Genomic DNA, 12,596 nt, shown 5'->3' on the forward strand with positions numbered 1-12,596 from the left:
TTGGGGCAAGGCCAATTTTACTAAACTGAGGAGTAATTTAGTGAAAGTGGACTAGAAACAGCTACTTGAAGGTAAATCAGTGTCAGAACAGTGGGAGACATTCAAAGGGGAGAATCAAGGAGTTGAGGGTAAACATGTTCCCACAAATAAAAAGGGTGATGCGGCCAAATCTAGAGCCCCATGGATATCAAGGAGCCTACAGGGTGAGATAAGGCAGAAAAGAAAAGCTTATGTTGGGCACCGAGAACTCAATACTACAGAAAGCCAAGAGGAGCATAGAAAATGGAGGGATAAAATCAAAAAGGAAATTAGGAAAGCAAAGAGAGGGCATGAAAGAATATTGACAAGCAAAATCAAGGTGAACCCAAAGATATTTTATCAATACATTAAGAGTAAGAGTATAACTAAGGAGAGAGTAGGGCCCATAAAAGACCAAAGAGGTAACCTATGTGTAGGAGCGAAAGATATTGGTATGGTTCTTAATGAGTACTTTGCATCGGTCTTCACAAAAAAGGGGGACGATGCAGATATTGTAGTTAAGGAGGAGGAGTGTGAAGTATTGGATGTGATAAACATAGGGAGAGAGGAAGTATTAATGGGATTAGCATCCTTGAAAGTTGATAAATCACCAGGACCGGATGAAATGTATCCCAGGCTGTTAAAAGAAGCAAGCGTAAATAGCAGAGGGTCTGACTATCATTCTCCAGTGCTCACTGGATACAGGTGTGGTGCTGGAGGATTGGAGAATTGCTAATGTTATATCTCTGTTTAAAAAGGGAGCAAAGGATAGTCTGAATAATTACAGGCCAGTCAGTCTAACCTCAGTAGTGGGCAAATTATTGGAATCTATTCTGAGAGACAGGATAAACTGTCACTTAGAAAGGCATGGGTTAATCAAGGATAGTCAGCATGGATTTGTTGAGGGAAGATCTTGTTTAACCAACTTGATCGAATTTTTTGAAGATGTAACAAGGAAGATAGATGATGGTAGTGCAGTTGATGTGGTCTACATGGATTTTAGCAAGGCTTTTGCCAAGGTCCCACATTGCAGACCGGTTAAAAAAATAAAATCCCATGGGATCCAGGAAAATGCAGCAAATTGGATACAAAATTGGCTCAGTAGCAGGAAACAAAGGGTAATTGTTGACAGCTGTTTTAGCAACTGCAGGGCTGTTTCCAGTGAGGTTCCGCAGGGCTCAATACAGGGTCTCCTGCTTTTTGTGGTTTATATTAATGATATGGATGTAAATGTTGGGGGCATGATCAAGATGTTTGTGGATGACACAAAGATTGGCCGTGTGGTAGATAGCGAGAGGATAGATGTAAGCTGCAGGAAGATATTGATGGTCTGGTTAGATGGGCAGAAAAGTGGCAAATAGAATTCAACTTAGAGAAGTGTGAGGTGATGCATTTGGGGAGGCCAAACAAGGCAAAGGAATACATGATTAATGGGAAAATACTGAGAAGTGTAGAGGAAGTGAGTGAATGTCCACAGATCCCTGAAGGTAGCAGGACAGGTTGATAAGGTGGTTAAGAAGGCACAGGGAATCCTTTCCTTTATTAGCCAAGGTATAGAATACAAAAGCAGGTAAGTTAAGCTGGAACTAGAGGCCTGCTACCCGAAACGAAGACGTGTGTTGGGTTCAGGTTGGGTCGGGCCCATCTTCCGGGGCCGGCTTTCCGGCTCAGGTTGGGTCAGGCCAAGTCCAGATCTGGTCGGGTCGGGCCGGACACACACGGTAAGTGCTCTGCTGGTAAGTATTAAAAATAAAAAAACTTACCTGAGCTGGGAGTCCGGTACGAAACTGAGTTTGCGCAATGAGCGAGTGACGTCTCGTGCATGCGCTATAGCTTCTTGCAGGTTCGGTGTCAGGAAGGTAAGTAAACAGTTGGTTGAGTCGGGCCAAGTAGTGGCAGGTTCGGGTCAGGTCAGGCTCGGTGCAGAATCGGAGGGACTTGGGCAGGGCCGGGCTCGGGCCCGCTGTGGTTCGGTCGGGTTCTTTTTCCCAACCTAAAGCAGGCCTCTAGCTCAAACTGTATAACGCAGTGGTTAGGCCACAACTTGAGTCCTGTGTGCAGTTCTGGTCACCTCATTACAGAAAGGATGCAATTGCACTAGAGAGGGTACAGAGGAGATTTACGAGGATGTTGCCAGGACTCTAAAAATGTTGCTATGAGGAAAGATTGGATGGGCTGGGGTTGTTCTCCTTGGAGCAGAGAAGGCTGAGGGGAGATCTGATTGAAATGTCAAAATTTTGAGGGGCCTGGATAGAGTGGAGGTGAAGGGTCTATTCACCTCAGCAGAGAGGTCAGTGACGAGGGGAATAAATTTATAGTGATTGGTAGAAAACTTAGAGGGGAGATGAGGAAAAACCTTTTCACCCAGTGGGTGGTGATGGTCTGGAACTCACTGCCTGAAAGGGTAGTTGAGGCAGAGACCCTCAACTCATTCAAAAGGAGTCTGGATATGCACCTCAAGTGCCGTAATCTGCAGGGCTACGGACCAAATGCTGGAAGGTGGGATTAGAATAGGTGGATCATTTTTCAGCTGGCACAGACACAATGGGCCAAGTGGCCTCTTTCTGTGCCTTAACCTTTCTATGATTCTATTTTATGATCTCAGAGGATTTTGGGGCAGGAGATTACTCAGATAGGGAGGGGTGAGGCCATGGATGCATTTGAAACCAAGAATGAGGATTTTAAAGTTGGGGCATAGCTGGACTGGGAGCCAATGTAAGTCAGTGAGCTCAAATATGATGGATGAACAGGATTTGGTGTGAGTTATATGGGCAGCAGAGTGTTGGATCAACGCATGTTTTACAGAGGCTTGAAGATGGGAAGCCAGCCTGGAGAACATTAGAATAATCCAGTCTCAAGATAATAAAGGTATGGATGAAGGTTTCAGCAGCAGATGAGCTGAGGTGGAACAGAGATGGTGACATTATGGAGGTGGAAGTAGGTAGTCTTGATGATGATAGGATTGGGGCATCCAATAGGCATCCAAGGTTGTGAATAGTTTGGTTCAGTCTCAGAGGGTGGTCAGAGAGAGGAATGGACTCAGCAGCTAGGGAACGGAGTTTGTGGTGGGGACCATGGATAATGGCTTCAGTCCTCCCAATATTAAATTGGAGGAAATTTCAGATTAAGTGCCTGAAGTTCAGGCCTTCAAATTCGTGCCTGGGATCAAATTTCCTCTTTCAGAAAACATTAATGTGTAACTTTATTCAGAAGAACATTTTTACATTCTCAAAGTGACTTCAGTCTACATATGGGTTAATCTATGTCGTCAATCTGGTATCTGTAATGAGATTTATTAAATTGTCTGGATATTCCTAATGTGAACCTTTTGTACACGTGGAGAAAAGGGAACTCAAAAGTGATTCATGTATTAAAACAGTGTACGTCATGTCACCTTATTCTTCCTACGAAGCTTTGCAGCCGTATTTATCCAACCCTGATGCAGTGCTTGTGAGTCTTCCATCTCCAGAATCACCTCACTGTGGAAAATGCTTCAGCCAGGCAAGTCCGGAATCCAGATCTTGTTAAGTTTCGCTGGAAGAATATAAACCTCCGTTTATGATTCCTGTGCATGTGATGCATTCGTTGGGTAATCGTCAACTGAAGTATACCCCCGGCACATAGCCAGCGTTTGAGGCTCTCCCAATATCATTCACCAGTCAGAATCGCGAAACTGGTCTTTTCTCGACACCGTACAACTGTATCTGTTCACTTCAAATAATACAAAAGGTTTTTTAAAAAATCCAACTTGAGTGAATACATAGGATCTCACGATGCCCCGTTCAACCTTGATACGGTAGTTTGTATACATGAAAAAAGGAAACGGTATATAAGGAAAGTGTACTTCCAGTTAGAGAGCTTGGACATGAGTGCTGCTTCTCAAAAGCCCGAATAAACCAGCTCACGCAATGGTGCTGCCACGAAAAGCCGCGACCTCCCAGCTCCCCGCCCAGTTAACAAAGATTAGCGACCGTAAGGCTATTCTCTGAAGTTCTAGCGCCGCTTGCCTTCTGCAACAACAGCCTCGACCAGGATCATCTCCGAACAGAAGAGTCTCGGGCCTGACTGCTACTTCCTGCGTTCAAGAATGTAGCCTCGGGAAATAAATTAGCTTCAATAAAGCGAAACAAAATACAGTCACGTGAGCACGGCTACCCATTCACCAGCCGCTTCGCCCACAACTTGAGCTCAAGTTTCTGACCTTCTGTCTCAATCTTTTGGAAGCCGATTTTTAAATCGTATCACAAATAGTTCCGATAATTTCTTTTAAAGGTTCTATTTTACTGCAGTTTATTTGATGCGTCCAATCATCTTAAAGCTGGCAACCCTGGAACACTGTCGAGAATTTCCATCCGGTCTTAACTCTTATTATCTCACATAATACGCAAATTATCTTTACATTCCGACATTCCCAGATTAGTGCCGCGCCATAGCGGGGATATGATGGGGCAGTTTTTTTTCATTCTCGGGATGTGGCCGCCCCTTACAAAGACAGCATTTGTTGCCCATCACTGGTTGCTTTGCAAAGATCGTAGTGGCCATGCTTCTTAAAAGTGTTGGTGGTAGTTTGATACAACTAAGTGGCTCGCTAGGTTGTTTCAGGCATCAATTAATAGGCAACCAGATTTGTGGAGGACTGGAATCACATATAGGCCAGACCAGGTAGAGCGCAGGTTTGCTAGCCTAAAGGACATTCGTGAACCACTTGGGTTTTTATGACAATCTGACAGCTTTATTGCCATCTTTACTGATACCAGCTTTTTATTTCCATATTTTAAAAACTGAATTCAAATTCTCCAAGTGCCATAGTGGAATTTGAACTCACATTCTCTGGATTATTAATGCAGGCCTGTGGATACATAGGACCTGTGTTTTTCACAGCCTTAATGGCATGAGCTTTGTATGTCATCCAGCACTTTGCATCTTTGTTCTAAAAAGGGAGAATTTTTTTTAGATCATTAAACATACCAGCTAGCCAATTAAGGTATGCTTTCCATTTGTATGCTCTCTTTAGTCTCTATGTGGTAAGTGGTTACCGTACATTCAGATAGGATGCTTTTCAGATGCTTGCAGTCCTGTTGTATATTTCCACCATTTTGTTTCTATTGTATTGTACCAGCATGGACAGATTTCATTTTATCTTGTCTGGCCTTTACAACAAGACAAAATAAAATAAAATTAATATTCTTTCCATCTTGCCTTCCTTTCCTGAAGGCACTCATTGAAACCTACACAATACTTAAAGGGGTAGACAGGGTAGATACAGCTGTTTCACTTGGTTGGGGAGTCTAGAACCAGGGAACACAATTTCAAAATAAGGGGGAAGCCACTTGGGAGAAAGATGAGGAGAAATTTCTTTACTCAGAGGAATTTGGAATTCAATACTCCAGAGAGCTGTGGAAGCTCATGTTTAAAGCAGAGATTGACAGATTTCTAAATACCAATGACATAAGGGGACATGAGGAAAGTGTGGAAAAAAGGCATTGAAGTGGATGATCAGCCATGATCGTATTGAATGGCGGGACTGGCTTGATGGGTTGAATGGCCTACTCCTGCTCCTATGTTCCTATGATTCATGTTATGGTAAAATTCCAATGATGCCAGCTACTCATGATATCTCAACCTAGTAACGATTCTTGGTATGCAAACCTAAATAGCATTGACAAGCTACTGGATTGTGGTAAAAGGGGGGTGGGGGGCAGCACCACAACTGAGTCTGCACTTGTCTTTATTGAACATGACAGGACTTTTTATCTAGAATCACTAGATAATGATTAGGAGTCATGGCTGAATTTTACTCTCCTTCCTAGTCCTTGTATAATTGCACATAACTCAAAGAAAAATTGGAATTTCAGCTGTTTGTTATCCCTCTTTGTGGTAGGCATTCCATGTCCTAGCAGTGATTTGTATAAAAAATTCTAACATCTCTCTCCATTCTTTTGGTGATATTAAATGTATCCCCTATTGTTACTAACTTAGTGGCCACTGGAGATCGTTTATCCTAATGTACTTTAATCAAGACCTCTAATAATTTGTCTGACCTCCATCAGACATCTTATACTTCTCAGCTTTTAGAAGTCCCAATTGCTCTATTCTCTCCTTATACCAAAAGCCTCTCATCACTGGTGTCAATTTAGTGAATCTCTTCTGCTGCTTCTCCATTGCCTTGACAGCCATCCTCAAGTACGACACTCAAAACTGGACAGGATATTTCTAACTACCAGCTAACCAATCATCTGTATGGGTGTATCATTAGCTATTCACTTTGTATTTAATTAATCTATAAAATCAAGGAACTCATACATTTTTTCAATAGTTATATCAAACTCTCCTGTCACTTTTAAAGATTTGAATATCTGAACCACTAAGTCTTCTGCTCCTCTACTAAGACACTAAGACTGCCTATTTCCATCTCCAAAACATTGCCAACTTCACCTGTCTCAGCCCATGTGCTGCTGAAACCCTCATTCATGCCTTTGTTACCACTAGACTTGACTACTCCAATACACTCCTGGGTGGTCTGCCACATTCTACTCTCTGTAAACTTGAACAAACATGTGAACATATGAATTAGGAGCAGGAGTAGGCCACTCGGCCCCTTAAGCCTGTAGTGCCATTCAACAAGATCATGGCTGATCTGATCTGATCTGATCTGAGGGCATCCAAAACTCTGCTGTCCATGTTTTAATTTGCACCAAGTCCCATCCTCCTATCACGCCTGTGCTCGCTGACATATGTTGGCTCCCGGTCAAGCAACATCTTGAATTTAAAATTCTCATCCTTGTTTTCAAATCCCTCCAGTGCCTTGCCTCTCCCTATCTCCATAATCTCCTCCAGTTCCACAACCCTCCAGATATCTGCACTCCTCTAATCCCTGACTTTAATTGCTCCACCATTGGTGGCCGAGTCTTCAGTTGCTGAGGCCCCAGGCTCTGGAATTTCCCTCCCTACACCACTCTGCCTCTCTACCTCACTTTCCTCCTTTAAGACACTCCTTAAAACCTACCTCTTTGACCAAGCTTTTGGTCATCTGACCTATTATCTCCTTATGTGGCTCAGAGTCACACTTTGTTTTATAATGCTCCTGTAAAGGACCCTGGGACATTACACGCACTATATAAATATAAGTTGTTAAGTTTCACCATCTTATTCTTCCCCCCAATATACAATCTATTATATGATGTCAGCCATCACTGAATGGTGGCCCTCCCACCTCCGAGCCACAAGGCTATAGGTTCAAGCCTCACTTGAAACTTGAGCATCAGGGCAACAAGGGACAGGCAATAAATGCTGTCCTTGCCAACACTCACATCCCAAAAGTGAATTAAAAAAACTAGGCTGACAATATAGTGCAGTACTTAGGAAATGCTGCTTTGTCACAGGTACCAATTTTTGGAGGAGACAACAAAGCCATACATAAAAAAATTGCATGGCATTATTTGAACAAGAGCATGGGAACTTTCCCAATATCATGACCAGCTAAGATTTTTCCCTCAACCAATATCACTAAACACATTGGCCTAGAAATTCAAGCGCAGCCATTTGTGGGTGTTTGGGTAATTACCCTGCACCAAAATTGCAAGGCTTGAGGCTCCATATGAGGCCTCTGACCTCATAGTTATAGAGTCAGTGTGATGGGAAATAGGGAGTCAGGCTTCTTGGACGTGGGGGGTGGGGGTGGGAGGAGAATCGGTGGTGATTGAGAGGGTCCTTTAATGAGGTGTATGGAGGAGTACTCCTGCTCCTGCATTCCTACTCCAACCGGCTCCACATTCAGGTAAGTTATGTACCTGTTTTGTTCCCAGGTGTCAAGTAGGGCTGGTTTTCCCACACAATGGCACTGGCTGTCATTGGCTGCCTTAGGGCAAACTAATGTTGGAGCGGGGACTTCAAGCAGGCATTAGGCCCTTTATTTGCATACACACAGAACCCAATACCTATTTCAGGTATGGGTAAAGGATGCCTCTTTTTACCCAATATGGCAGCTGGCACACTTCCATTTGGAAGTCCGGGCATGCTTCCTGCCTGCCATTGTGGGACTTTAGCAGCTGAAAATTGGATACTATGTGGCCCAATTTATAGGCCAGTATCTGGTCATTTATTTCATTGCTTTTTGTGTGACCATGCTGTGCAAAAAGTGGCTGCCACATTTCACTGGGGACATTACAACAGTGGCTACCATTTAAAAGTAAAAGCAAAATACTGCGGATACTGGAAATCTGAAATAAAAACAAGAAATGCTGGAAATACTCAGCAGGTCTGGCAGCATCTGTGGAGAGAGAAGCAGAGTTAATGTTTCGGGTCAGTGAAGAAGGGTCACTGACCTGAAACGTTAACTCTGCTTCTGTCTCCACAGATGCTGCCAAACCTGCTGAATATTTCCAGCATTTCTTGTTTTTAACATTTAAAAGTGTTTCATTAACCATGAAACACTTTCGGATGTCCTGAGGTGAGAGATTACGCAAGATCATTTCTCCTTTGTTTATTATGTATTGAAATAGAGCATGGTTTTAGGATTCCAATTGTACAGCAGCAGTGGTACTGTGAACATAACATTATGCGACAGCCTGCAAGCAATGGGGCCAGCACCTAGCGTTATGTGACAGCCTGAAACGGAATCCCAAGTAATCCTCAAGAACTAATTTCTTAAATGATACAGCATTTATGACCTCGCAGACGCCGTTAAGTAGAGCAGAAAGTAGTCAGCAGAAGGAGATTTATGTAAATGAAAGAAAATTGGTACTAAAAATGGATGTCAAATAACTTCCAAGAATCCCTTAATGACATTCGCGCCCAACACAAATAATATAAAATCGTAAACGTCAAAAGCTGAGTGTAAAGGAGATGCAAACTTGAAACGGGAGGGGCAACAAAACCCAGCCGCAGCCGAGCAATGAAGACAACACAAGAAAATAGAATCTGCTGGAAGCCGCCTGTTCCATAGCAGGAGAGCAATGAGTGAGCGGATGAGAAACACTTCCAAAGAGCAGAGGAAAATTCGGCAACTTCAACCTCCTGACCAAAAATCGAAACTAACATCATAACTGCTGATCAGGAAAGAATCAGTACACAGACACCGGTGATTAATTCCCCCTCCACCCAGCCTAAACAGCGCAAATCACAAGCTTCCCCCTTTGAGCATAAGCCCACGCCATGCGAAGCACAAATCCCCAGTCACCTCCCGTTGAGCACGAATCACAATCTCCTCACCACCACCACCACCCCCCCCCCCCCCCCCCCACCCCTCATCCCCGCGCAGCTGGAAAGACCACACACCCTCACTGACTGACAGGACGAACAGCCAAATTAAGTGAAAGACGAGAACTAAAAGGCTCGAGTGACAGTTGCCGCCAAGTACCTTTGGACTGGAAGCAATGGAGCAACTGTATGAGTAAAGTAAGACAAGTTTTGGGGGTCCTGAAGTGGTCAAGACAGGAAACACATCAAAAGTGCCTCCCCAATGAGCAGAAACCGCCTGCTCCCGCTGAACATGGAATTGTAACACCCCTCCCTCAATGAGCACTAGAGTGCTGACTTGGGTTGCAGTAGAGTGCTACAGTGGAAGTTTGGTAAGTGAGGAAGTTCAGTGAGGAGCACCTTTCATTTCCTACCTGTCCTCAGAGTGAGGGGAACCCAGAGCTTCCAAAGAGCACAGCTGACTGGGAGAAGACTCCGAGGGCAGAGTTCCGGACCAGTAAGTATAAAAAAACTTACCTCTGGTAAAAAAAACTGAAAGTGACTTCACAGGACGGCTGTGACCTGATTGGCTGGTTGGGATTTTTTTTTACTGAATTTGAAAGTAAAACATTGATAAAAAAATTGATTAAAACCCTAATTAACTAATTAGTAAGTAGAGTAACTAAACCAGAGGGAGGAGATTACTGTATTTAGTTAGCATTTAATATTTATAGTAGGAATCTAGCACTAGGGACCATATAGTTATAACAATTTAATAAGGATTTAATAAGTATTTATTTATCTTAAATTAATTTATTAATTAGTGCAAGAAATGTCAGTTAGAGGGGTGAAGTGCTTCACCTCTGAGATGTGGGAGGTCCGTGACGCTTCCAGTGTTCCAGACGACTACATCTGCAGGAAGTGCACCCAGTTGCAGCTCTTCACAGACAGCATGGATCAGTTGGAGAGGCAACTGGATGCACTTAGGAGCATGCAGGTGACACAGAGTGTCATAGACAGGAGTTTTAGAGAAGTGGTTACACCCAAGGTGCAGGCAGATAGATGGGTGACCACAAGAAGGGGCAGGCAGTCATTGCAGGAATCCACTGTGGCTATCCCCCTCTCTAACAAGTATACCATTTTGGATACTGTTGGGGGGGATGGCCTATCAGGGGAAAACAGCAGCAGCCAGAGCACTGGCACCATGGCTGGCACTGTTGTTCAGCAGGGAGGGACAAAGCGCAGAAGAGCAATAGTTATAGGGGACTCTATAGTCAGGGGCACAGATAGGCGCTTCTGTGGACGTGAAAGAGACTCCAGGATGGTATGTTGCCTCCCTGGTGCCAGGGTCAAGGATGTCTCTGAACGGACAGGGGGCATTCTGAAGGGGGAGGGTGAACAGCCAGACGTTGTGGTACACATCGGTACCAATGACATAGGCAGGAAGAGTGACGAGGTCCTGCAGGGGGAGTTTAGGGAGTTAGGTCGAAAGTTAAAAGACAGGACCTCGAGGGTTGTAATCTCGGGATTACTCCCTGTGCCACGTGCCAGTGAGGCTAGAAATAGGAAGATAGTGCAGCTAAACACGTGGCTGAACAGCTGGTGTAGGAGGGAGGGTTTCAGATATCTGGACCATTGGGAATTCTTCAGGGACAGATGGGACCTGTACAAGAAGGACGGGTTGCATCTAAACTGGAGGGGCACAAATATCCTGGCTGCGAGGTTTGCTAGCGTCACTCGGGAGGGTTTAAACTAGTGTGGCAGGGGGCTGGGAACCAGAACAGTAGGACAGCAAGTGAAATAAATGAGGGGGAACTAGTAAATAAGGCCAGTAAGACTAAGAGGAAGAGCAGGCAGGGAGATGTTGCGGAGCATAGCGGGACTGGTGGTCTGAAGTGCATTTGTTTCAAATGCGAGAAGTATAACAGGTAAGGCAGATGAACTTAGAGCTTGGAACTAATGTACTTGGAACTATGATGTTGTTGCTATTACAGAGACTTGGTTGAGGGAAGATCAGGATTGGCAGCTAAATGTTCCAGGATTTAAAAGCTTCAGGCGGGATAGAGGGGGATGTAAAAGGGGTGGGGGAGTTGCATTACTTATTAAGGAGACTATCACAGCTGTACTGCGGGAGGACACCTCGGAGGGGTCATGCAGCGAGGCAATATGGGTGGAGCTCAGGAAGAGGAAGGGTGCAGTCACGATGTTGGGGGTTTTCTACAGGCCTCCCAACAGCCATCATGAGGTAGAGGAGCAGATATGTAGACAGATTTTGGAAAGATGTAAAGGTAACAGGGTTGTAGTGGTGGGTGATTTTAACTTCCCCTATATTGAGTGCTTGGGGCTTAGATGGGGCAGAATTTGTAAGGAGCATCCAGGACGGCTTCTTGAAACAATATGTAGATAGTCCAACTAGGGATGGGATCATACTGGACCTGGTATTGGGGAATGAGCCCGGCCAGGTGGTCGAAGTTTCAGTAGGGGAGCATTTCGCAAACAGTGACCATAATTCCATAAGTTTTAAGGTACTTGTGGATAAGGATAACAGTAGTCGTCGGGTGAAGGTGCTAAATTGGGGGAAGGCTAATTATAACAATATTAGGCAGGAACTGAAGAATTTAGATTGGGGGCGGCTGTTTGAGGGTAAATCAACATCTGACATGTGGGAGTCTTTCAAATGTCAGTTGATTAGAATCCAGGACCAGCATGTTCCTGTGAGGAAGAAGGATAAGTTTGGCAAGTTTCGGGAACCTTGGATAACGAGGGATATTGTGAGCCTAGACAAAAAGAAAATGGAAGCATTCGTAAGGGCTCGAAGGCTAGGAACATACGAATCCCTTGAGGAATATAAAGACAGTAGAAAGGAACTTAAGCAAGGAGTCAGGAGGGCTAAAAGGGGTCATGAAAATTCATTGGCAAACAGGATTAAGGAAAATCCCAAGGCTTTTTATACGTATATAAAGAGCAAGAGGATAACTAGGGAAAGGGTTGGCCCACTCAAGGACAGAGAAGGGAATCTATGTGTGGAGCCAGAGGAAATGGGCGAGGTACTTTGCATCAGTATTCACCGAAGAGAAGAACTTGGTGGATGATGAGCCTAGGGAAGGGAGTGTAGATAGTCTCAGTCATCTCATTACCAAAAAGGAGGAGGTGTTGGGTGTCTTGCAAAGCATTAAGGTAGATATGTCCCCAGGGCCTGATGGGATCTACCCCAGAATACTAAGGGAGGCAAGGGAAGAAATTGCTGGGGCCTTGACGGAAATCTTTGCATCCTCATTGGCTACAGGTGAGGTCCCAGAGGACTGTAGAATAACCAATGTTGTTCCTTTGTTTAAGAAGGGTAGCAAGGATATTCCAGGAAGTTATAGGCCGGTGAGCCTTACGTCAGTGGTAGGGAAACT

The 12,596-nt window shown here is 44.4% G+C and overlaps 1 protein-coding gene across 4 annotated transcripts in view; it reads right to left on the reverse strand.

Annotated features, from left to right (window-relative positions):
• Positions 1–12,596, reverse strand: part of bcor (BCL6 corepressor) — a 376,656-nt gene that overhangs the window by 179,602 nt on the left and 184,458 nt on the right. Inside the window, exon 1 of one of the 4 annotated variants that reach the window (XM_068040650.1) lies at positions 9,630–9,705. The exons of 2 other annotated variants lie outside the window; for them this stretch is intronic. Coding sequence is in view for 1 of the 2 variants with exons in the window: in XM_068040648.1 (XP_067896749.1) it covers positions 3,413–3,481 (69 nt within the window). In the remaining variant the exon portion in view is untranslated. Of the gene's footprint in view, positions 1–3,412; positions 4,140–9,629; positions 9,706–12,596 lie in introns of those variants that run through there. One more of the 4 variants, XM_068040648.1, reaches the window with a different exon arrangement.

Source organism: Heterodontus francisci, chromosome 10 (genome assembly GCF_036365525.1).
Source record: "Heterodontus francisci isolate sHetFra1 chromosome 10, sHetFra1.hap1, whole genome shotgun sequence".
Lineage (NCBI taxonomy): Eukaryota > Metazoa > Chordata > Chondrichthyes > Heterodontiformes > Heterodontidae > Heterodontus > Heterodontus francisci.